Here is a 26,352-nt window from a genome sequence, read left to right on the forward strand (position 1 = left end):
ACCTTTAACAGCCGTATAGATAATTTCAGCAAGTGTAGTTTTTTGTTTCCTAGGATGATGACAACTTGTACTTTGCCAGATTTTCCTCTTCCGTGCAATTATTAAAGGCACATGAACTCCACCAGCCTTTCAACCTAGTAATTCTGCTTTTCAGGTCATGAAACGTTCAGCTTTGGCCCAAAATGACAACTTTTTGTGTCTAATTCCCCATTTCCTCTCTTCTGTAACACCACGGGCAACCTACCTGTGTCCTGCTGCCATTGCATGATGCAAAAATAACGCAGAGTCTTGTGGCGCCTTTAACAAACACCATTTGTTAGAGGTGCCACGAAGACTGCTTTTGCTTGCTATGGCAGACTTAATGCGGCAGCCCATGAAGGGCAAGAGGCCTCAAAAAACCCTGCAAGGAGGGTTGCAGCTGCATCCAGTGGCGTAGCGTGGGTTGTCAGCACCCGGGGCAAGGCAAGTAATTTGTGCCCCCTAACCCATGGATTTGCGCCCCCTAACCCTAGCCCCCAGATGTTGCGCCCGGTGCGGCCGGCCCCCCCTGCACCCCCCACGCTACGCCACTGGCTGCATCAGCTGCTCCTTCAAAGAAAGTTGAATAGGCCACTGTGCAGGAGCAGCCGGCAAGTAGGGGCAGGGCCCAACTTCCTGGCAGTGTCCTTGCTGGGACACTTTCAGAGGAGGAACACTACTGAACGGATGTTGCCGGAAACTGCAGGGGGGGGGGGGAGAATGCTGTTGCGCTCAGGTGTGGGCTTTCCCTGGGTATCTGGCTGGCCACGGAGAGAGCAGGATGCTGGACCATATGGGCCACTGGCCGGATCCCACTGGGCTCTTTTCATGTTCTTATGGCAATGCAGGAGTGGGGCAGCGAGGTTGGGGCAGGGTGCGCACACCACCCGGGCCCGATGCCACCACCACCTTGCAGCTGGTGCTTACTGTCTCAGTAAGCAGCAGTGATGCCCCTGTTGGAGGTCAGCGCCACAGCACTTCCCTGCTCCCATCACTATATGTAGCTTGAAGTAGGGGTTAGCGTAGGGAGCCAACAGAAGAGTTTATTCGTTGGACTGTCTTCCCAAGAGAGTTTATTCCAGCTAAAATACAAACAACCATCTTGTGCTGAATCTGGACAATAGCCTGTGAAGTCCAGGCCCACCTACATGGGGGCACTGACCACAGCTCTTTCACAGAGTCTGAAGATTCCTTACAGGATACCGGAGATGAACCCTGGAAACTTCTGCACGCAAAGCAGGTGCTCCACTGTGGATTGCCAGCTACCAGTGCTTAAGTCCATCTCTTGCTGGTGGACACCAGTGTCCTGGAGCCTCTGCCTTTCAGCAGATCCAGAGGGGCAGCTGCTTCCAGTCCAGGAAGGAGGAGGAAGATTTAGCAGCCTCTGGCGTGTGTGAGAGAGGGATGGCCTATCACTGCAGCCCATAACTGAATCGAGTGTGGGGCCCACGGGCCAGGAAACGAGCTCCATGCGAGATGAGACACGTCCAAATCTAGAATGGAGAAAGAGCAAGACGAGGATCTAGCATCAAACTTGGGGTCTTCACAACCATATCAAAGAGCTTTCAGGTTTCCCTCCTACCTGCAATAACAGCCCAACCATTCTCCCTGATCTGCCTCAAACAGACCCCCCATGTTTTTTCATGACTCTGTTAAGTCATCCAGCAGTGGTTCCTCACTGTCCTTCGGGAGACACTCACTTCAAGGGCTGCCCCTTCACTATCCAGGGGCTAATGGTCTGTGCACCGGATGCTATGGCAGCGCTATGCTTTATAAATACCTTCCCAACCCTCATGTGGCTCCACCGTTGATGGTTATTGTCAGGGAGAAGGGAAACAGCATTTTCTATGATATTCAGTGGATCGTCAGGGCTTGCAAAGCACCATGGGCAGGCAAAAATGGGTCACACAGTGCCACTATGATGTCAATTGACAGGCAGCCCCACCCACCCATGCGTGGGGTGGGGGAGATAAGGATCTAGCCCAGACCTAGTTCTGCAGGTGTTCCTCATAACAAGCTTGCAATATAATCCTAGGGCTAGGATATGGGAAATGATGAATATCCTCTTTGGGGATTTTTCTTCAATTGTTTTCAGTTTCTTCCCCTTTAAAGCTAAGAATGAGGAGCAACCTTGTCAGATCAATGATCTACTAGTCCTTGTATCATCAACCGTAATTTGGGAGGGGCCTCCAGCCCAGCCCTACAGATGGTGCCCCGTTTTATCTATGATCTTCATACCAGGTAGCAGACGAAGGCCACGTATGCAGCTAGCGCCAATGATATGATGATGTAGTATGCCAGATGATTCAGGCCCATTATAGCTGTCACCACAAAGTACAGGTTGATTGCACAGATCAGTCCAGTGATGAGGATCATAATGATCTTGCTAATGCTAAGAAGACCAGAGAGGGAGAGGGAGTTAAAAAAGAAGAAGAATATTCAAGATCATGACTATCAAGATGGAACAATCCTGGTGGTCAATCCACAGATTTTTACATCCACATCTGCCCCAATCATTGTCTGGGGGCAGATGGTCCTGTTTAAAGAACTAAACGAATATGAGGAGCGTTGCAGTCCTCCCTCTGCTTGTGTAGGTTTTTATAGTATGTATCTATGCATGTATGTATCTATGTATGTATTTATAAACCACATTTCCCACAAATAAGTTGTATTCAAAGTCATTCATAAAACATGGACAATTTGGGTCGAACCCAAATACGCATGTATAAACAAACAAAGAAAATATGACGACTTATGACCATGCAGTGGGATTTTCCCTCTATCGTATTCCCAACCTCTTCAAAATCTGCTCTGGGAGGTTAGGGAATCCCCAGAGAGAGGGGGTGGGGTCTACAGTGTGTGGGAGGTGACATTCTACTGCATTATCGGAAGTTTTCTACTCGTGCAACAGTTTATTTGGATATAACCCTTCCCCTCCCCCAAAGTCTGTATTTGTGTAACAATTTATGACATAATCTTCTACCACCATGTAGAGTCTGACTCAAAGACTCTGGTTTAAATCTACTAACCACAACAGGTCAGATTTTAGGGGACAAGCAGGGGAGAGAAGCTTCCAGTAGGAAGGGCCACTCAAAATGCTATCCAAAGGGAGATAAATAACTACTGCTGATGGACTGGTACACAATTGTGAGAGGGCTAAGTGTTTCCAAGGGATCCCCATTGCTCTGTGGAGGGGCTGTAGCACAACAAAAACAGGATCCTCCCAGGAAGAACATTTCTCATATGAAAAGTTACGGGAGTTCATCGGAAAGTTACAGAGTAGGCACTGAGTGAAGCGGCAGCAGTATGACTGTGCCAAAACATTTGCAGGCACAAATAAGATTGAAAGCCGGATTGTGTGACCACCCCGATAGCATCATGAGCACAAATCATCATCTATGCACAATGGAAAGGACACCTGGGAGGGTCCTGATGTCACTTTCCGGTATGTTTGCTCCTCACTTTCCTTACTGCAAAAACTGTCTTTTGGGGGAATCAGGTTTGTTGTGCAAGACCTTCCAGGCAAATACAGTGGTACCTCTAGATACGAACGGGATCCGTTCCGGAGCCCCGTTCACATCTAGAGGTAAACGTAACTAGCGACGGCGCGTCTGCACATGTGTGCGGTGCTTTTCACCGCTTCTGTGCATGTGCGTGACGTCATTTTGAGCGTCTGCGCATGCGCAAGCAGCGAAACCCGGAAGTAACGCGCTCCGTTACTTCCGGGTTGCCGAGGAGCGCAACTCGAACGCTCTCAACTCGAAGCATATTTAACCCAAGGTATGACTGTATAACTGACCTCATTTGCCAGTATGACATTGAATCCCAATCAACATTAGTCTGGAAGTGCCCTGGGTGGCAGATGCAGCAAAATCAAGGCATGGATATTGTAGAGCGCATTGCATGTACAGTGGTACCTCGGGTTACATACGCTTCAGGTTACATACTCTTCAGGTTACACACTCCACTAACCCAGAAATAGTGCTTCAGGTTAAGAACTTTGCTTCAGGATAAGAACAGAAATCGGGCTCCAGCGGTGTGCCAGCAGCAGGAGGCCCCATTAGTTAAAGTGGTGCTTCAGGTTAAGAACAGTTTCAGGTTAAGAACGGACCTCCGGAATGAATTAAGTACTTAACCAGAGGTACCACTGTACCAAGAATGTTCCAAATCAAACATTGGCAATGGGAGCATACGCATCCTTCCTTAGGAAAATAACTCCTCACAAAACGAGCTTCCCTATGGAGCAACTTACATCCCATTGACAAAGTCCTGCATGAGAGGCTGCATGCTGGTGAAGGTGAGAACAGGTATGACAGCAAAAGGTAGCTGGAAACGGAAGGAGACACAGGGGTGAGTGTGGAGGCATATTTTCAAAATGAATACTGTTGTCCGTTCTCCTTTCTTCGCCACTTATTTTGTCACCACTTATTTTCACTAGAGGACCACAAAAATGTTTGCTGCCTGTTTGGTCATTCCTACTCCTTTCCAACCCATCCTGGTTCTATATTCATTTTATTCCTTTAATATCCCAGCTTCTTCTCCAAGGTGGTGTATGTGGTTCTCCCCCTCCTCATTTAATCCCCACAATGACAGGCCCCCAAATCACCCAATGAGTTTCATGGCTGAGTGGGGATTCGAACTCTGGCCTCCCAGGTCCTGGGCCAACATTCCAACTACCATACCATGCTGTAAAGACTAGCCCAGCCCTTGGAACCTGAAGGTATCTTGCCTTTCCCTGTGACACTTCTACATGCACAGGAGCTACTCAACAGGCCAGTATGAAATAACAGATTTCTAGAATGACAGAGATGGAGGGGGTTTCACAGGGTAGATTCCTAAGGCCCCTGCCTCACTGCCTAATGGCAGTTTCAGCCCTAGTAAGGAAGAGAGGTATGGGCAATTGACATGGGGCTCCACAGCCGTTCATGTCTCCTGCAACCCACTGTTTACAGAGCGCTGCAGTGTGTGTGTGTTTCGGACATCTCACCAGGATGCTCTGCAGCACATTGAGAACGTCATTCAGGCTCGTCAAATCTTCTATCCTCCTGAAAGCAGCAACAAAGACCGTGGGAAGGATAGCGAAGGCGCGAGTGAAGACCACCCGGGCAAAGCGAGACCAGCGAAGCTTCAAGAAGCCCTGAGAAGGGAGGAAAAAAAGCAGCTCCTGGGTTTACAGAAGTCAACACACCATCACCCATTGAAGCACATGCTATTCATCAAAGATCCTCTCCCCTCTACTTGACACATTGGTTTTGAAAAAGGCTGCCACCTGGTGGCCAATTTAAGTCACCAGAAAAAGATGAAGAGCTGACGAAATAACAAGGGGGAAACGGATCCAGTCTCTACATGCCTCTCTACTGGGGAAGATGACCTCCCTTTGAACAAACGTACCCCCTGAACAGTAACTGTAAAACTTGACATTACTAGTATACTGAATCATCTGCACTCTGAAAGCATGGGCTAATATTTTTTTAAGGTGGTGGCCCCCACTGCTATCTTTCTGAACTTCTAAGTTGAGGGAAAAAATGCATTTCCTCACTTCTGTCTGGTGCCCATAGTGCAACCACACATTTGTGCTGGACCAGAGCAGTTACGTAGAAGAAATTAACTATCACGTGATAGATGAAGATGATGGTGGATGCGATGGGCAAGCCTCCATGTAAAAGAAGCAGCATGCCTCTAAATACCACTTCCTGGGGAACAAAGAGACTATTGGCTTCGTGCCTTGCTTTTGGTGAGCTTCCTGGAGGCATCTGGTTGGCTACTGCAGATGCAGAAGTCTGGACTAGTTGGACCTTAGGGGTGCTTCCAGTCCAGGCATTTAGTGTGGAATTGCCATGCTTTGTCCACTCATCCACACAACACTGTGATCCAATCATTGTCATGCATTTTCTCTGTAGTTTTCCCATCTTTTCTCAAATCACAGAAAGACACTTAAAAAGAGAGAGAGAGAGAGAGAGTAGTACAGTGTCTACAAGTGCCTTTAGCATGACTCTTGCATATTTTAATTTTTTTTAAAGGACAGGATTTTAAAATAGGCCATAATCTATTAGGAAAGTGAACTTATCACAGTTCAGCAGACACTGTGCATACCATTCTACAACCCTGCCTTTATATATATATATAAATATTTTAATTATGAATGAAATGTTTTTCCATGATATAATGAAATTTATGTATAGCACCATAACACCCTTCTGCTACAATGTTCTCTTTTTAAAATGATTTTTAAAAACAACACTTTTTGCTCGCTGCCATTAACCATCATGCTGCAATGCTGCTGATTTTTTTTTTAAAGGAACATTCTGTTTAAATAAATTGTTTTATGGTTGTGTATCACTATAACTTTTTCACTTAAAAATTATGGCATCTTGGCAAAAATTAGAAGACTAGTATTAAAAATTAAGGAGAATCATCCAGTGGCATTCACTGGATCATTGTGAATGTGTGCTGAGCTTCAGATTCAAGTTCTGACCTACTGAGAGGAGGTATGTCACACCCACCGGTATGTACACAACGAAAAAAGTGAAATACTCCTGCACTTCTGCTTGTGGTTTAGAATGTGAAATTGTAATTGGCTAGCTCTAAGACCCACCTGCCTCAAAACAGCCTCAGCCATCGGATCCAGGAGGCCTCTTCCTATGGGTAGACTTGCAGGTGGAGCAGCTTCCCGCTAGATGTCAGCACTACAACTGTAGAGTGCATGACCCACAACCTATTTACCACATGAGTGTGGGTTGTTTCACAATAAAAATGCAGCTATGCCTTCAGCCTGCTGTGGCTTGACTTAGAGACTACAGTTTTGCAATAAGGTCCTGCCCTGCCTTGCAAAAGAGGCACATTTTCTTAACCATCATACAGAAAGCCTTTTGGAAACATAGCGTTTCTGGCCCTTTCGTGAATAGTGGGACAGCAAAAAACGGATTAGTTACGGCTCAAAACTTTGCTGCTCAAGCAGAGGGTCTTGATCCTGCACAATAACGGCTCCCTTGACAAGGCACACAGATGCAGGCAAACCATACTGACAGGATGTGGTCAGTTCTGGTGAGGAAAAGTTACTCTGTACGTTCACAGAGAAGTCTTGTCTTTATCACTGCTTGTTACTTTCTTGGACTAAGCAGTGGCACTGCAGCTTAATACTCAGGCTCTAAGCCCAGCAAGTGAGATCCTCACTCCAGCCCCCACATGCCAAATTTGACAGTTGAGCAAGGTTGCCCACCTGTCAATCAACTGGTGCCACTATGACATCAGGTGATGACCATCAGGACTTCAGGTGCTTTTCAGTGCTGCCAATCAGCTAAGACTTTAAGCCACACACCCCCCCCCCCAAACCAGGGAAGCAGCACTCACACTGCTTCCTGGAGCCCTGCTTCCAAGTGAGCCAAATGTTGGCTGCAGGATTGCATCACATCACCATCCTAATAACAACACGAATAATACTAACAATAACTATTGCTTTTCTTTTTCAGCACACGCCACAATAATATCGGCAACTGCTTTTTTCCGTTTGAGCAGCACATAGCAGAACCACACCTTTGAACTTGCCTGCGAGGTTCTATCAAAATCAGGATTAACCAGCCCCACAGAAGACAGCCCCACATAGTTTCTTACCTCCATCACAAACTGCCCGGCGTATGTCCCCGTCATGGTTGAACTTTGGCCTGCGGCAAGGATCCCAATGGCCCAAATGTAGAGAGCAATGGAGCCAAAGTAGCATCCCAGGATGAGTCCCTGGGCAGGAAAAGACACAGATAAATGGGGACGCGGGTAGTTAAGCCAGGGTGACCAGGTGTCCTACATTACAGAGTACAGTTCTTTATTTGGAAGACAGTTCATTTTGTTTTGGGAAGGTGTTCTCTGTCTGAAGGGCTGCCCAGTCCAAGTCCAGTTTAAAGTCCAGTAAAAAACCCTAAGATGGGAGAGCAGCAAAGGGGGCCTAGAAGCAGCCAATCCACACTGAGCAGCCAGACAGCAGACTGGGCACAGGTTACCTGGCCAGTCTTCCCCACTGCAGTGATATGCATCATATTTCCATCTAAATTGTAGTAATTATTTTTGCATTGGGACCTCCATATATTAAATAGCATGTGCAAATCTGATGCACATTGGTTTGCCTTCTTGTTTTGGGATGGCGGTAAGTGACTACCCTAAGTGAAGCACTGATACTCTTAAAAGCTAGACACCATTGTTTTCCTATATTTATGTGCAAGCTAATCTTCTTTCAAGCTGGGGAAATGGGCATCATTCCGCCAAAAACTTACCCCCTGGAAGATGTCCACAGAGACAGTTTCATTGTTGTCAGGAAAGTTTGGGAAGAGGCTGCCATTGGCAAAAATGCTGGCATTGGCACAGGTTTCATGCTGGAATACATGGGCAGAATAAAATGAAGATAATTTTTTAAAGGACATCCATTGGGGCCTCAGAAAGGTCACATCCTTTGCACTAAGGGCAAAATATTCCAACGTGCTGATGGCCCATAGAGACAAGTCTACAAGGAAGAATGCCTCAGACTCAGAGCACAGCCACCAGGAATGGCTGCATATACACCATAAATTTAAAGCACATCTCACTCCTGAAAGACCAATAATGGGAAGTGTAGTTTGTTAAGTGTACTGTGAATTTTAACTCTGCGGGGTAAATGACAGTTCCCAGGATTCTTTGGGAGGAAGGAGGAATGTGCTTTAAATATATGGTGTGTATGCAGCCAAATATGCCTTAAACAGCTAAACACTTGGGTCCTGTCCCTCTTTATTCAAAGCTATTCCCCTCTTTCTTGAATGAATGCACTGCCCCAGAGCAGATGACAACTCAGAGACACAAACTGGGAGGTCTCTTAACTCTGGAAGAATAATCCCAGCTGGTTCATAGCAGGAGTTTCCAAATCAAAAGTCCACAAGGGGGAAACACTAGGCCAATGCTCCATGTAATACAAAGTGTATATCCCTTAAAATAAAGGCACACATCATTTTTAGTGACAGTATTCATTTTGCACTACGTTACTCTCAGGCAATTACGAATGAGACTAGCTGGGCCACAAGGCCACTGCCTCAATTAGGAGAAGAGTGGCAGTCCAAATGGGGCATTCCTACCCTTTTACAGACCTCATCTGTTTCCTTCAAATGGAGAAAGCAAGCCCCTTTGGTTGCCCTAATGGGAAACTGATTAGTGCAGTTGCTTCCTAGCATTGACAGGGAGCTCCACATGCAAAGGAACAATCAAAAACTCCACTTAAGTTCCCAATTGTTCCTTTGCAGCTTTGTCTGTACCTGCCCCACACCTGACACTAGGCAGCTGTGGTTTTGTGGAATAGCCTCTCAGGCCAAATTGGGACCTGTGCCTAGCCTTGTTCAGTCTGCAGCTCAGAGGTTCCCCACTGCTGCCCTAATTTGTCGTCATAGTAGTATCACAGCTAAGAAAGTCAGCTCCACCCTTGGAAGTTTGATGGAATGAGCAAAGAGGAAGAAGTTGGCCAATCCCTGACTGGCTAAAGAGAAACATCACTCTTCCTTTCCAATCACACATCATCCACTCATTGGTAAAGTAGTGAAAGAAGAACTCTGAAGTGATAGAGGAGGAACTATGGGACCTTAAGTCCCAACCACTCTCAAGTGAGTAGGGCGTGGGGGCAACACAACGCTATGTCACTCACCACATCATGGTTCTGTTTACGAAAGAAGGCCTCTCCAAACACAGACATAACGAAGAGGTTTATGAGGAAGGAAACGAAGAGAGCAATGGTCGACTCAACCAGAAAGTACATGTTGGCCTCCTTCACTGCCTTCTTGTCAGTGCGGTCAATGTCTCGGGTCTGTGGGGAAAGCAGACAGTGTCTCATAGCTCTATCACATGAGTACTCCTTACCCCCCCATTCCCAAAGGTACTGGAGCCAGGAAACATTGTGGTTGGGGCTGTTCTTGTGGCTGCATGGATGGTCATATAACCTCAGGCTGTGAGCTCACCTTAATAAGAGAAATAAGGAGAACCCTCCCTTCAGATGGCATTTGTTTTCCCGTTTCCATTATTATGGGCTGGCTCAAAATTCCCTCATTGGGCAACATCCAAGACCTCCCTTCAGCGGAGGCAAGGTACTTTCGAAACAACTGTTTGCTTGTTCCGGTTAAAAATATTGCCCGGTATTTATTCCAACACAGAAGAAATGGAATAAACCATCCCTAAATTATTATTTTTAAAAAACCAAAAACCGAAACCTAATTAAGGTACTACATGTTCCAAGGCAAACACAGGATTCCAATCTCATGCTTAGAAACATAGCCAGCTGCCTTCACCAGACCATTGATCCCTCTAGCTTAGTACTGTCCACACGGACTGGCATCAGCTCTACAGGATTTCTGGCAGGAGCTTTCCCCAGCCTTATCTGGGAAGATGCTCTTCCACAATGGCCCTTCCATAGTTAATAGGAGGGGCATTTGCAGGGGAGGATCAGCAGGTCTGTGCAGAATTCTTTCCCTTCCCTCCCTTTCTTTCTAATGCAAGATGTAGGTACAGTTCAGACTCTTCTCTCCTGTGCTTCCATGGCTGGGATAGATTAGTAGCTTTGGCCAGTGGGGGAGGGCTTGCTTGCTCCAAGACGCAAATGTCCTTGCTGTTTTATTTGTTTGTGCTGCACTGCTTCAGCCAGGACCCACTTCTAAACCTCTGCCACCATGTCAGAAATAGTGTTTGCAATCACTTATAATGATGTCTTTTGAAACAAATGGACTTCCTCATGTTCTATGTCTATGTGCTGTTTGCCGAGTCAGATCCTCTCAATCTGTGCTTTTGCTCTGTGCTGTGGAGTTACACTTTCTGTCAGCTACCCTACTCTCTTACTTAGTTCCACATACGTTAAGGGGGGGGGTTAATCTTTTCTCCACCAACTGATTCTTCCTTGCAAATGTTCCTTTACAGATAGTAATATTTAGCCTTTCCCACCAGCAAAAGCACCAAATTACAAGTAAAATTAGATGAGGGGACAGCCTTAACAGCAGCAGCAACCGCAACAGCAACAATATTATTTATACCCCACCCATCTGGCTGGGTCACTCCAGCTACTCTGTGTACCTTTCAACACATATAAAAACATAATCAAACATCAAACACCAAAAACTTCCCAATACAGAGCTGCTTTCAGATGCCTTCTAAAACTTATATAGTTCTTTATCTCCTTGGCATCTGCTTGGAGGTCATTCCACAGAGAGGGTGCCACTGGCAAGAAGGCCCTCTGCCTGGTTCCTTGTAACTTCACTTCTCGCAGTGAGGGTACCACCAGAAGGCCCTTCAAGGGAAGAATGGGTGACCAAGGGAAGGACTGGCCACTTTCCCTTGTCATCTGTCAATTCTTCCCTGCAAGGTCTCCCTTCCTCTGTATTTGTAATCATTGTTGTGAGTTTGGGAGTACATGTTTGTTGAGACTGAGCACATGCCTCCCCCATGAATGAATGGGAAGACAGGTCTGAAGACAGCCAAGAAACCTTCTTATCCAGGACTAGGAGTTTCCTACGACTGACCTTCACGAGGGAGGAGTGCAAGTAGATGTTATGGGGCATGATGATGGCTCCAACCAGTCCCACAGCCTGTAGAAGTTCGTTGTGTCCACAGCCCTTGCAAATGGGGAGAAACATCCCCTTCATCACCTTTCCCTGGTCAGGATGCACTACCACATACTGCAGAAGGGAAAAGGAAGGAAGGATCAGGCCGCGTGCTCTGAAGGCAGTCTGCAAAGCTAAAACAGCAAGGTTGATGAGGCGTGGGGCAAATCTGTCACTTTGGGTTTTTCTCTGTTTCCCAGCCTTGTTTATTTCACCACATTTCTGTACCAATTTGCAATTATTCTTTTTAAAGTTCATCATGAAGATTTATCAGCGTTTTAGTGTACACTTTTCCTAATTTTTATTTGTAATTTTGCACAATATACTTAATTTTGCAAGCAATTTCACCCAGTATATTTTTGTAGCTCATTTTCACTAATATATGCATTCTGTATGCACATTTTCACCCATTGTTATAAGTAATTGTTTTGTTGCAGAATGGCACCGCAAAATTCAGAGAAGTGTGAATTTCCAGGGATCAGTGTACTGTATTTCAGATTGTGTATTATTTCGGGAAGTGTGAAAATCTCACCCTCTCATCCCTATTTGCAATGGGGTTAGGTTTCCTTTTACACTCCAGCCTGTAATTCTTGCATGTTTAAAATGGGAGTCACTCAAGGAACAGGAGGGGGCAGAGCCATGCAAAGGTTCCTGGGAAAATCCCTTTCGAATGCGGAGCAAAGTCCAGGCAAAAATGCTCAGTTTTAACTTAGCTCCACTGTTTGAGTGCTACTTTGATATCGGAGTACACACAAAAATCTTTTCCAACACTTGTAGTTTGAGTGTACTATTAACTTAGGTATTCATTGCTACTCATTGTTGGTGTGTACATTACCCTGGATTGATTTTTAAAAAAATTATTAAGCAAATCCAGGGCTTTTTTCCAGCTGGAACTCTAAGGTGGACGCCAATGTGTTCATTTGCATTCTGGTAACTCTTTTTCTAGAAAAATAGCACTAGACAAATCCATAGAGCATAACTATGTAAATGTTTGTGTAGCCATGAAAGGTAATTGGAACCTCCACATTCAGAGACAACACTAGAGTACCTCAGAATACCAAATACTGTGGACAAATAATATTGGCTGCAGTGTGGGGGTGTGTTGCTGCCTTCATATTGTTCTTATGAGCTTCTTGGAGGAATCCAGTTTTTCAAAACCACCAATTAGATCAGTCTTGAGATGTTTTGGACTACAACTCCCATCAGCCCCAGCCAAAATAGCCTTGGTAGCTGGGACTGATGGGAACTGCAGTTCAAAATATCTTGAGGGCAACAGTTTGGGGAGAGTTAGATGGATCCCTGAGGTGACCTGGAAGTGCTCTTCTCAGATCTAAAGGGTCAGGGCCCGGCCAGAATGGAGGAGAGTGGATGAAGGCATTGTTTGCAGTGGAGCCTGGGGGATGTGTGGGCTTACCTCATAGCCAAATGTCAGTGCCATGATTGTGATGAGGAGACCAAAAAAGGCTTCCAGCTTTCTGAGACCTGGGAAGGAACAGAAGAGGCCAAAACAAGCTCATTAGGGGAGGTGTTGGGATTCAAACCTGCTTCAGAAATCATTAACTTTTAGCTTGAGTGCTCTTTGTCATGCAACAAGCACATTTCCTCAAGAAATCCCCTCGTAACCTTTGAAACACTTCACTAGCTGACTGAGTCACACATTCAACTATTTCCCCCTGTACAGGATACATACCATATTTATCTAAGAAGAGGAAGAAGAAAGTGTCCACAATGGTGATCAGGACTCCACCCCACAAAGGGATACTGCAAAGGAAAACCAGAAGTTACCAACCTGATAGAGGGAGAGGGGACATTAAGCCCTCTTTCCCCTAAACACGGTTAGCTTTTTAGGGCACAATGACTACTCAACATCTTGCTGCCACAAACAATATCTTTGTCTGAAGGGAAGAGGAGACCTGTGCTTTGGGGGGGGGCAGACTCTGGGTTACCAATTCATTTCTTATCTGATGGGCCTTCTCTAATTGTTAGTAGTTCTACAATGGGCAGAAATCTATAGATGCACGTCTGTTAAAAGGTTCTGTTTTGTGAGAAAAGAGATGGCAACCTTACCAAGGTATCCCAAGAGCAGAGAAAAGCTTCTAGGCTTCCTGTAGTAAATTCTTACATTTAAGAGATCATAGGAGGCTGTGGAACCAGATTGTTGATCCACCTAGCTCTGTATTGTCTACACAAGCCTTCGACTTGCTGCTCTCCCTGGTGTTTTGAACTACATCTCCCATCATTCCTGAGCTTTAGTTGTGTCATCTGGGGTTGATGGGATTTGTAGTCCAAAACATCTGTAGGGTAACATGTTGGGAAAGGCTGGTCTGCACTGACTGCCACTGACTCTCTGAAAGAAGCCTTGGTGATGCCAGTGGTCAAACCTGGGACTTTTCACATGCAGAGCATGAGCTGTTTCACTGAGTTATTTTCTTTCCCCCAAGGATTATCCCTTATTCAAGGTCAGTATAGCTTTACAGCAGGGTTTCCCAAACGTGGGTCTCCAGCTGTTTTTGGACTACAACTCCCATCACCCCTAGCTAGAAGGACCAGTGGTCAGAGGTGATGGGAAATGTAGTCCAAAAACAGCTGGAGACCCAAGGTTGGGAAACCTTGCTTTATAGGATCCCTTGCTTCTATAATTTTCCTTTAGCAACTCAGAAAGACATAGAATCATAGAGTTGGAAGAGACCACAAGGGCCATCAAGTCCAACCCCCTGCCAAGCAGGAAACACCATCAGAGTACTCCTGACATATGGTCGTCAAGCCTCTGCTTAAAGACCTCCAAAGAAGGAGACTCCACCACACTCCTTGGCAGCAAATTCCACTGTCGAACAGCTCTCACTGTCAGAAAGTTCCTCCTAATGTTTAGGTGGAATCTTTTTTCTTGTAGTTTGGATCCATTGCTCCGTGTCCGCTTCTCTGGAGCAGCAGAAAACAACCTTTCTCCCTCCTCTATGTGACATCCTTTTATATATTTGAACATGGCTATCATATCACCCCTTAACCTCCTCTTCTCCAGGCTAAACATGCCCAGCTCCCTTAGTCGTTCCTCATAAGGCATCGTTTCCAGGCCTTTGACCATTTTGGTTGCCCTCCTCTGGACACGTTCCAGTTTGTCAGTGTCCTTCTTGAACTGTGGTGCCCAGAACTGGACACAGTACTCCAGGTGAGGTCTGACCAGAGCAGAATACAGTGGCACTATGACTTCCCTTGATCTAGATGCTATACTCCTTTTGATGCAGCCCAGAATTGCATTGGCTTTTTTAGCTGCCGCGTCACACTGTTGGCTCATGTCAAGTTTGTGGTCAACCAAGACTCCTAGATCCTTTTCACATGCACTGCTCTCAAGCCAGGTGTCACCCATCTTGTATTTGTGCCTCTCATTTTTTTTGCCCAAGTGCAATACTTTACATTTCTCCCTGTTAAAATTCATCTTGTTTGTTTTGGCCTAGTTCTCTAATCTGTCAAAGTCGTTTTGAAGTGTGATCCTGTCCTCTGGGGTGTTAGCCACCCCTCCCAGTTTGGTGTCATCTGCAAATTTGATCAGGATGCCCTTGAGTCCATCATCCAAGTCGTTGATAAAGATGTTGAATAAGACCGGGCCCAAGACAGAACCCTGTGGCACCCCACTAGTCACTCTTCTCATCTAATAATCAGTTAAAGGAAGCAGGCATCTGCAGTATTAGTACCTTATCCCACCCAGTTTATGAGGAAGGTTGTTCACTATTAACTGGGGAAAGATTATACCCGATGTAAAAAGAATAAGAGAAAAGTCAAAACTGCTGTGATTGTGTTGTATTTCAGTATCTGCCAGCATCTTCTTGTCTGAGGAATCTAATTGCTTAACCCAGCGCAATATGGTTGTGGTGCAAAACTGGTCAGCAACATCTTGGAGACCTGCCCACTCACATGTGGCCGTAGAAGAATGGGGAACGTACCGTCCAGCTGACAGAAGGTTGAAGGCAATGGCTGTGCCTATCACTTCCTGCATGTCAGAGCCAATGATGGCAATTTCTATCATGATCCAGAGCAGCACACGAGGAACCTGCACCAAACAGAATGGGAGTCTGTCAGATACAACATGGACAGGAGCTGGTACCCCAAAACTGCTCTATGGTGAGGTTTAAGCAGAAGCTCCCTATGCCTCTAACAATGATCACAACTCCAGAAGCTTCACATCTGGCATGTACACTGCTCGATATCGTACCACTTGTTCAACCCTTTTCAGTGCAGAAATGGGAATCTTTAAAGTCAGACAGTCCTCAATCAGAGTATGCCTTCAGACAGAGGTAAAGCTGATTCCACGTTCAGATTGAGAAATGACTGGGCTGTTTGGTTCAATTCACAAAGCCCTCCTTTCCTAGCTGGCTAATTCATACTAGATATTTCATTCATTCATTCATTCATTCATTCATTCATTCATTCTTGACTTTGAGGTAATCAGAGACATGGAGGAGATTTAGTTATGCCTCTAAGCACAGTGGCATGGCAGACCAGAGTCCCTTCCACCAACTCACAGGAAAGGGAGATGTTGCAGCCAGTGTTTAGTACCTAATCATGCAGTTCACAGCCTGATTCTCCATTAATACTCACCTTGGGATAGTAGAAATGGCATATCTCTCCCAAATCTTTGCCTGTAACGACCCCGAGCCGGATGGCCAGTCTTTGGCAGAGCAAGCCCAGGATTGTGGACCAGAGCAGAACCCAGAGCAGCTGTGCAGGGAGCAAGGGCACATGGCGTCACTAGGTATTTGGGGCTTCTGCAGCAATGCAGCAAGAGCACAAGCCCAACCTCAAAGCTTTTGATTAGCCTCAGGCCTATAATTCAGTGGTGCATAATACTCAGATGCTAGTTGGCCATGCAGCATGGGGTGGATGGAATAGTGCCAACTCTACTAACCCCTGCTGAACCAAGAAGAAGACCATTGCAGATTGCAGCAGTGCAGGTCCTATCCCACCCCCACTCTTGGCTGAGCGATGATGTTCCTAAAATGGGGTGGGAAAAGGCTGCAAACACTGAGTACTTAGAATTGCCCCAGCAGAACCCCAAGAAAACAAGGAGAGGGGTGTGTGAAGCCCAAGGGCCTTATATTGTCCAGGCACACCCTACAACAAATGCCTGCTCTCTCCTGTGCTCACCTGAAATCCAGCCACAGCTCCACACTGCAGGTCTGATTCAATGTTTCCTGGGTCCAGGAAGGCAATGCTCATGAGGAAGCCAGGCCCGGTGAATGCCCAGAGCTTCCTAAAACTGAAACCATACTGGGGAGGAAAAGGTGTAGGAGAGTCAATGAAAAGGGACAGGAGAGAAGAGAGAGAGATTGGAGGTCATCTTATCTCTACTACACTAATTCACACTTAGCTCTTCATTCTGTATCAGGTCTTTATTTACGGGCAGCTGCTCTGAATGCTGCTATTTTTCACACAGTTTAGGAGAGCAAGTACCATGTACATCATTGCTTTCAACCAGCCAGAGCAGGGCAGGGCCACTGATAGGGGGGCACAAGGGGCACACATGGACCATGCTCTGAGCCAACATGAGCCCCGACCTCTGAGCTTGCTTTAAAAAAATAAGTAAATTAATCAGACATTTATAAAGAAAGTTAGAAAGCAAAAGCTGGAGGTAAGATAAACAAATAATAATATATTCAAAGTAATTCTATCGTGCAAATATATAAAATCCACACAATTCTTTTTGAAAGTAACATTTTGGAACAAGCTGTACTCAGCATTCCTGTTTAGTTTTTGTAAATATGGAAGCTCTGTTCTTCTCAAACAACCTGTTAAATGAGGCTGAATTAACGTTGGGGATTTGAGGCTGCAATTTGTAGCCTCTTTCTGAGGCGTAAACCCCACTGAGGAGTAAACTTAATGGGACTTACTTTTGAGTGAAGATGCAAAGTATTGCATGGTAATGGCTGCAATTATATGCAGAATTGGTTGCCATAGTTCATCTGTGATGATTGCACAATTGAGCTGTAAGGTTGCAATGCCACACACTTTCCTGCTGAACAATCACTCTTAGGGGAGCTGGCTGATAACGTCACAGAAATTCTGTCTTGCTTAACCCTTGTATGTCACAGAAAACACATGATTGCATTGGAACTAAAAACTTGTTGCAAAACTACTTCCTCAGTGTGAGAAAGGAACTGAAATGTCCTACTGTTCACCCCAGATAATGACTCCTCTTTCTATTCCTTCAGCAATTCATTCAATTCCAGTAGCCCTCTATCCTCTTCCCCCACCATGGAAGGGGAGTAGCCTTACAGCAGGGGAATAGCCATTTACCATGCTTTTAAAAACATCATCATGGAAGATGCATGCTCCAGCACTGGAGTGGAAGAGTATACCGACGTCAGATGATGGGCAAAGCAAACTTCCACTATACTATATCTACATTATGCTGGGACTGGAGATACCTTGCCTGCTGAATGTCCACTGTCTCCAATGTGTGCTCAGCCCAGGAGGAGGAAACCACATCACAGAAAATACAAAATGGCAGGAAAGCAATAGAGATGCTCACAGGATCCCTTGAAACTCTGCTGGTGCTGTCTGCATGGAACAGGCCAATGAACTCACAGGGACACCCACACTCCACATGAACACACTAGACCAGAGGTTTTCAACCCTTTTGAGTCCATGGCTCCTTTGACCAGCTACATTTTTTCTGCGGCACCCCTGTGGGGCTCAGGAGCCCAGTTATGTCACCCCTTGCCTGCAGAGCTGACAGGCTCTCACCCTTTTTTGAACACCCTCCCTTCTGGAGTGTTCCCTCAGCCTCCTCTTCTCTTCTTGGGAGTCCTCCGGGCAGTCGCTGCCACCAGCCCGGTCTCTGAGCTGTCCCCCCCCAGCCCCAAAGAGAGGGGTGTCTTCTCACACTACCCCACAGGGGTCTGGGACTTGTGTGTCCATTCCCAACAGCAAGGGCTGGTGGACTGGCTGGCTGGGCTCCCATGCCTGCCTGCCTGCCTGCCTGCCTGCCTGCCTGCCTGCTTGCTTGCTTGCTTACTCTGAGGCTGCCTCAGCTCCTGGCAACTAATGCCCCCTGGCCAGCCCCAGAGGCACCATTTGCCTGCGGAGCTTGTAGCCAAGGCTGTTGCAACAAACAGCTGCACAAGCCTTTGGGAGGCAGAGATGAAAGAGGGCATTAGAGGAAGGGAGGGAAGGAAAGAGGGACAGAGGTCCATGTTGACTGCTGCACCCCTAACCATCATTCAAGGCACCCCAGGGTGCCACAGCACACTGGTTGAAAAGCACTGCACTAGACCCTTTTACATGGCATTGATATTTATTAAAAGGATCCATCTATCACTCTCAGTTCCCCATAACAGGCCAACAGTCCAACCCCAAGAGAACGAGCCATGTGTTAACCATCTGACCAATGATTTACTCCACTCGTCAGGATGGATAAATCTCTCAATTTCAGTTTCCCTTAGCTCCTGATTTTTCCAGTCTTAAATTCAGCTGTCCACATTTTCCCAGATATTTCCAGTGGGGGGGAAGGCGCTGTTTTTTAAAATCTTCATGAAAATTCACCAGCACTTTAATGTGAATTTCAACTAATAAACACACATTTTGCATGCAATTTTGACTAATACACACATTTCTGCAAGCCATTTCCCCCATAGAATGCATTTGTGTGTGTTATTTTTACTAATATACGCATTCTGCATATACTTCCACCTAATATATGCATGTTGGCTGGAGAAATTAGAAGTGTGAATTTCAAAGGGGTGGCTGTGTTTCGGTTTGCATGAAAATTGGGATATTTCTCATTAAAATACAAACAAAGTCAAATTCCTTCTCCAACCCCACTTACTCCTGCAACATCTGGAATGGCAATCTTTTCATCCAAGTAGGTTTGATCTCCAGCCTCCTGCTGATTATTCGGTACCAGTGAATTAGTGGCGCCATATCTTGGTTTCCTTCTGATTTCACCGTCTGTGAAGAGCCCAAGGAAAAGAGAGGGAGCTTGTAGCAGGCATTAAAAGAAGAAGAGAATCTTAAAGAGAGACTTGCTTAGTGACTGAAATGATACAGCATTATTATGATAATCAGTGAAAATAATACTTAGCATCTTGCAACACATTTGAAGTGCCTTGAGTAGTCCTCAAAATTTTTTTGCAAGGAAAGCCAGTATTATTCTTCTCACACTGCAAATGATGGCACTGAGATGGGAGCCCTATATTGTCCATGATGCTGCTGAAACCTCTCCGCACTCACCGTTACATCTAAGAGCACTTACCTGATGACGTAATATCATTACACTGCAAATTTCACTGACCCTGCCAGCAGCCACAGCCAATGATTTGAAAAGGGGGGGGGGGTGGAGCCACTTGCAACAAGGTAACCATTAGAAGAGCCCTGGTGGATCAGACTCAAAAGACAATCCAATCCAGCAAGCTGCTTCCCACAGGATCCAACCAGATTCCTCTGGAAAGCCCATAAGTAGGATGCGAGGACAATATCCCTCTCCAGCTGTTGTTCCCAGTGACTGGCATTCAGATGCATGCTGGTTCTGATCCTGGAGGTAATATAGGAAGCTGCCATATGCTGAGTCGGACTTCTGACCCATCTAACTCAGTATTGTCCACACTGACTGCCAGTGTCTCTCCAGGTAGTAGATATTCCCAGTCCTACCTGGAGGTGCCAGGGATTGAACCTGGGATGTTCTGCATGCAAGGCAGATGCTCTACTACTGAGCTATGGTCCTTCTCAAGGGTCATAGGAACATGCAAGCCCACTCACCACGGCAAGGTGATGATCAGTGTACTGGATAAAGCAAAGATCACCAGTGTTGAAGCAATGATTCTTCAACATCAACTTCATTGGACTGGTCATGTTGTGTGGATATTTGATGATCGTCTTCCAAAGCAACTATTCTATTCCGAACTTAAAAATGGAAAGCGTAATGCTGGTGGTCAACAAAAGAGATTTAAAGACTGTCTCAAGGCAAATCTAAAAAAATGTAGTATAAACACCGACAACTGGGAAACACTGGCCTGTGAGTGCTCCAGCTGGAGAACAGCCTTTACCAAAGGTGTCATGGACTTTGAAGACACTTGAACACAAGGGAACACAAGGGAAAAATGTGCTAAGAGGAAGGCACGCCTGGCAAATCCACACTGTGATCAACTCTTGCCCGGGAACCAATATTCCTACTGTGGAAGGACATGTGGGTCCAGAATTGGCCTCCACAGTCACTTATGGACTCATTGTTAAAACCGTGTTTATGGAAGACAATCTTACTCAGCTATGAGTAATCGCCAAAGAAGAAAAGAAGAAGAAGAAGAAGAAGAAGAAGAAGAAGAAGAAGAAGAAGAAGAAGAAGAAGAAGAAGAAGAAGGAGGGTCCTTTTTCACTCATATAATGCCATCATGACTATATCCTCTTTGTTTAATTCCATCACAAGGCAGCACTGTCCCATCATTATATTATAACTCTTACCTACTCCTGAGATAACAGTGGTTTTGCCCTAAGGATATCTGACAAAGGTGAAAATTGAACAAGGGGATTCTGTCTAACGGTACAATTCCAGCCCAAATTCAATGGGGCTTACTCCCAGGTATGTTGAGGTTCAGATTACAACCCAAACCACTACACTGTACCAATGAGTCGCCACCATTGGGACTCAAGCTCACAGCCCCATTTGGCTCAGTGACTCGGCTTGCAGTCTTCTCATCCATGTTCTCAAGGGACAGGCCCATACAAGTGCAACCATGCTCTTGGAGGAAAAAGCGACGCTACAGCGACTCTATAGGAGCTGCTACCTGCATGAATGCCTGCAGTGCCTGTTGCAGCTATTATACACCCAACAGCCTATCTCTTGGAGCTGTGCGTTAAAAGAAACTTGAGACAGAAGCCCTCTGTCATTCTGCTTTTATGAAGTTGTGTTTACTGATGCCAATTCTGCTGAGAAGAGAGACATGCAGAATTGCATTAAACAGAAACAGGAAATAATTCATAACTCACAGGTTCAGAGAAGCATACAATAGATTTGCAGGTGACGCTGTAACAATGCTGATGTTTCTAAAGTCTGTTCTATGCTGGAAAATACTATGGCAAATGTCAATATCCTACCACAATCTTACCCATGCCGTCTATCTGTCCTGCATGTGCTTTCCAAGCTGAGCTCCTGCGCAGCCCTGATGAGATGCTCTGCTTGCCGCTCAGATGCATATAAGCCAAAGTTCTGTTTTCTGATGAGACTGAACAATCTGGAGAAACCAGTCTAGTGAGTCCTCACTCCCTTTTTCACTGCTCCATGAGGTGAAATCTCATTTGCATATTCAGCTAGGGATACATACCAGCAGGTCTTACTGCCAGATCTAAGATGGAAAAAAACACCCCTACCCTGACACAGGGCTTGCACTTACCCTGTGCTGGATCTAGGCTTATACTCATCATCGGAGGCCAATCTTCGTGTGCCTTCTCCAGAAGAGGTCTGGAGGACAGCACACAAGAGTGGCCTTTTCTGCAATGGCTCCCTCTTTGTGGAATACTCTTCCCAGGGAGGCTTATCTGGCGACATCATTATATATTTTTAGGCACCAGGCAAAAACTTTCCTCTGTAACCAGTCCTTTGACCTTTAACTATCTGTGGCCTTTTAGAAGTGGGTGAGGTGCTTTTGAATGTATTTCTCTTTCCTCTTGGTTTTAATGTATCTATGGGAGATTTGTTGTCTATATGTTGGTTGTGCTTTGGAATGCCCTGGGCAAGACTGCCAAATTTAATGAATAAATGAATGAACAAAAAAACACAACCTATTTTAAAATGAGTAGATTTCCAGTCATTCTTGCACCATTCCAAGAAACTTCTTAAAATTGCTGACAAAATAAAGCAGCTGTCTGTATTCCTATGAATCTGCAACCTTCTGCATGCAAAGCAGATGCTCTACCATTGAGCTATGGCCCTGCTAATTTCTTCAGGACGAAAAAATAAAATGTATGGGCAAATGTTAAATGAGGCAATTTGAATCTTGCTTTTGCAGGTGTTGGTAGATTACTGTATGTATCAAGGCAAAACAAACAAATCCCTGCGTGCGTTTACTTATACAGCGCTACCTCAGGTTAAGTACTTAATTCGTTCTGGAGGTCCGTTCTTAACCTGAAACTGTTTTTAACCTGAAACACCACTTTAGCTAATGGGGCCTCCTGCTGTTGCTGTGCCGCCGGAGCCCGGTTTCTGTTCTCATCCTGAAACAAAGTTCTTAACCTGAAGCACTATTTCTGGGTTAGCGGAGTCTGTAACCTGAAGCGTATGTAACCTGAGGTACCACTGTATATGGACTATGATGATGCCTGGAAATCTAAATTCCTCTCAGCATCAAAGACAGCATGCACAGCATACGTTTAAAGCACATTGCTTCCCCCTAAGAATCTTGGATACTGTAGCTTCCTCATCACAGAGCTACATTTCACATCACCCTCAACAAACTACAGTTCCTAGAAAAATGGAGGGGCCACAGTCTTCCCCATTACTAACTAAACTATAGTAATTATTTCTAAATTTGCACTTATACAAATACCTTATTCATTTTTATTTATTTCACAAAATTATTTTATTTCCTGATTGTAAAAAACCCAAACAAACCTCAAAGAGGTTTACAAAAAGAATAAAACAGGGAAATTATCATTAAAATAAAAACCCAATTAGAAACAACTATTTAAAACTTCCAAAAATAATTAAAATCCACAATAAGCTAAAAACCAGATTAAAACACACATCAGCATTCTATGTCTCTGGCTAGGGTTTGCCTAAGCAAATTTTTAGCATGTGCCAGAGAGAGAACTGTGAAGGTGCCAGCCTGATATCAAAGGCAGGGAGTTCCCCAATTACAAACTGAAAGTCTTAAGCAAATTCGTTCTCTCCCCCCCCCCCATCCCTTTCTTGCTGAGGAATTTCCTGTCTTTTGTGTGATTCACCAGCATTTATTTAATTATAAACCACCCTTGATATAACCATACATTTTAGGGTGGTATCAACTTCAGTTTATAGGCTCTCATTCAGACAGTGGTGCAGTAGCACCTTTGCTGAAGTTCAGTAACAGCTCCCCAAAAACCATTACAGTGGTACCTCGGGTTAAGAACTTAATTCGTTCTGGAGGTCTGTTCTTAACCTGAAACTGTTCTTAACCCGAGGTACCACTTTAGCTAATGGGGCCTCCCATTGCCGCTGCGCCGCTGCTGCACAATTTCTGTTCTCATCCTGAAGCAAAGTTCTTAACCCGAGGTAATATTTCTGGGTTAGCGGAGTCTGTAACTTGAAGCGTCTGTAACCTGAAGCATCTGTAACCCAAGGTACCACTGTATATAGTTTCCTCCTATTTTATCCCTTCACAGCCTATCCTGCTTCTTGCATGATTTACCAACCCATTTTCCTCTCTTACGGTACTAACCAGATAGTTTGCCCAGGCTTTGCATATGGCAGAGACAATTCAGCATCCTTTGAACGAAAGACCAACTTAGACTTGATGTTACATCTTTAGCCTAAGCTATGCATGCTGATAGGGACGCAGGTGGCGCTGTGGGTTAAACCACAGAGTCTAGGACTTGCCGATCAGAAGGTCCGTGGTTCGAATCCCCGCGACGGGGTGAGCTCCTGTTGCTTGGTCCCTGCTCCTGCCAACCTAGCAGTTCAAAAGCACCTTAAAGTGCAAGTAGATAAATAGGTACCGCTCCAGCGGGAAGGTAAACGGCGTTTCTGTGCGCTGCTCTGGTTCGCCAGAAGCGGCTTAGTCATGCTGGCCACATGACCCGGAAGCTGTATGCCGGCTCCCTCGGCCAATAAAGCAAGATGAGCGCCACAACCCCAGAGTCGGTCATGACTGGACCTAATGGTCAGGGGTCCCTTTAGCTTTATGCATGCTGATATTCTCTTTTTCCACACAACTATTAAAGGTGCAAGAGTCCTCTGTCCTCTTTTTCAACTGGCCAGCCTTAGCACTCAACTTCTGCCCTCAGAAGTTCCAGTTCTGGATTCATAAATAATCCAGAATAAACATAGACATCAATCATGCCCTTACATGTGGATCACAACTCCACAGAGGGTGTCACAGACTTGAGATGAACCACCTCAAAGCCTGCCATGAAGGATTAGGTTGCTGACACAAAGCAATGTGGTTAACATGTAGAAAAAGGCAAGATTTCCCCACACTGTCAAGTTCCTGGAATGTTTACACAATGCTATAGCAATCTCTGCTATTTACTGTACTGTATATAACAGTAATTGCATTCATTTACAGTTGTCACAGTTGTTTTTAGCAGAGCCCTTGTGATAGGCAGACACTAAAAGATACATATATTTTCTTGGCTGGAGATGCAGTGATGAGGAAAGTTGTGTTTTTCTTTTCCATTAAGCAGCCGGTTGGAGGTACAGAAAAAAACAAAGTTGCAGGACTGCAGCACCAACAGTACTTAGTCATCTCATGGACAAACAATGTAAGCTACCATGGTAAGGAATATTTATATTTTCATATGTCCTTGTTGTTAAAGTCCTTTTTGTTAAAGTCACATGGATTTGAAAAAAAGGGGAGTAAATCAGATGAGGACAGGCAGTGTCAAAAAAGATCCATGCTTTAAAAAAAAATGTTATCATCACAACAGAGGGAAGAAGTAGAATGAAACTTACCTGGTCCCTGTGATCCCATCGAGAATTTCTTTCTTTCTTTCTTTCTTTCTTTCTTTCTTTCTTTCTTTCTTTCTTTCTTTCTTTCTTTCTTCAGAACTGATGCAAAACTGGGTATCCACAGATTATGAGCACCAAATTAAAGCAGTCCACATGTCTAAAGAACACAGAGTGATCAGAGGAAGGCAATTCTTGAGAGTGAGCTCAGTTTAGTCAGTCCGGGATTTTCATAAGGAAGCAAAAGAAGGAAGTCCTCCCCTGACTGTAAAAAGTAATAATGGCACTACAAATCTCTGCCCCTTTCTCCTAACCACCCATGTACAACCCTGGGTATCTTTGCCTATCCAAGGAAGAAGGTATGTTAGATACACTTCTGGTTTTAGTACCACAAAGAAACCTTTCTGAAAAATGTAGTGGATGTGGGGAGGGAAGGTTGGCACACAATGCCAGAGTATAGGGCTTATCCACACTTACATTTTGCTCCACTCTTTCCAGGCAGAGTTCCACATTTTAACACTTTGTATCAGCAAAAGCTTGGTTTCTTACATGTTTGTGTATCGGGCTGCTTTTAAAAGGACCAGCTGAAAATGTGGTCATCCTAAAGCAAGTGCATCCTATAATCGTGGATAATCTGATAAATTTGAGAAACTAAGTAACCTGAAGAAGGTTCATTAATTTTTAGAGCCAGTTTGTGCTGCCCTTGATTAAATCTGAAAGTATGCAAACACCCACACTCCTCTTTCTCTTTCTTTCTTTCTTTCTCTCTCTCTCTCTTTCTGTCACACACACACACACCGCTTTTGCAACTGGGATTCTAATAGCTGCATGACATCATCAAGAGCTCCATCAAGTGCAGCTTTCATAGTTATCCAGCTAAATGTACTATTAGATCGCAGCATTTATCCTCAGTTTATGCTGGCTCTCTTGTTTCCCATTGAAGTTCTAACAACCTGTCAGGGGACTGCCATTGGGACAAGGGAGGGAGGCAGGGGGATACAGAGAGCCTCCCTGAGGAGCAGCTCCTTGTCCAGCGGTGGGAAAAGCCACACCTCCAGTGGAGCAGAGGGGCAAGGGGACAGCCAAGCAAGGGGAGGGCTTGAAGATGCTACTGAGAGCCCA

At 45.2% G+C, this 26,352-nt stretch overlaps 1 protein-coding gene and 1 long non-coding RNA gene across 3 annotated transcripts; one reads left to right on the forward strand and one right to left on the reverse strand.

Moving 5' to 3' along the window:
• Positions 1-1,074: 1,074 nt before the first annotated feature.
• SLC11A1 (solute carrier family 11 member 1) lies at positions 1,075-25,602 on the reverse strand. Of its 2 annotated transcripts, none has more exons than XM_081852969.1 (15): positions 25,237-25,602; positions 19,426-19,547; positions 16,746-16,868; positions 16,200-16,319; positions 15,545-15,651; positions 13,297-13,367; positions 13,021-13,088; positions 11,526-11,681; positions 9,668-9,826; positions 8,280-8,378; positions 7,630-7,749; positions 5,006-5,155; positions 4,271-4,344; positions 2,257-2,410; positions 1,075-1,511 (listed from the first exon to the last, which is right to left on the reverse strand). In XM_081852969.1, exons 1-15 carry the CDS (start codon positions 25,253-25,255, stop codon positions 1,431-1,433), a joined length of 1,623 nt encoding a protein of 540 aa, XP_081709095.1. In that variant the 5' UTR covers positions 25,256-25,602; the 3' UTR covers positions 1,075-1,430. The 2 variants fall into 2 exon arrangements, with proteins under 2 accessions (XP_081709095.1, XP_081709094.1); XM_081852968.1 differs by lacking the exon at positions 25,237-25,602 and adding an exon at positions 21,698-21,845.
• On the forward strand, positions 3,153-4,290 carry LOC309337179. Its single transcript, XR_014154136.1, has 3 exons — positions 3,153-3,205; positions 3,246-3,931; positions 4,176-4,290. It is a non-coding gene; the product is annotated as an uncharacterized lncRNA (long non-coding RNA).
• Positions 25,603-26,352: the final 750 nt, after the last annotated feature.

This window comes from Podarcis erhardii (genome assembly GCF_964252035.2).
Source record: "Podarcis erhardii genome assembly, chromosome: 1".
Classification (NCBI taxonomy): Eukaryota; Metazoa; Chordata; class Lepidosauria; order Squamata; family Lacertidae; genus Podarcis; species Podarcis erhardii.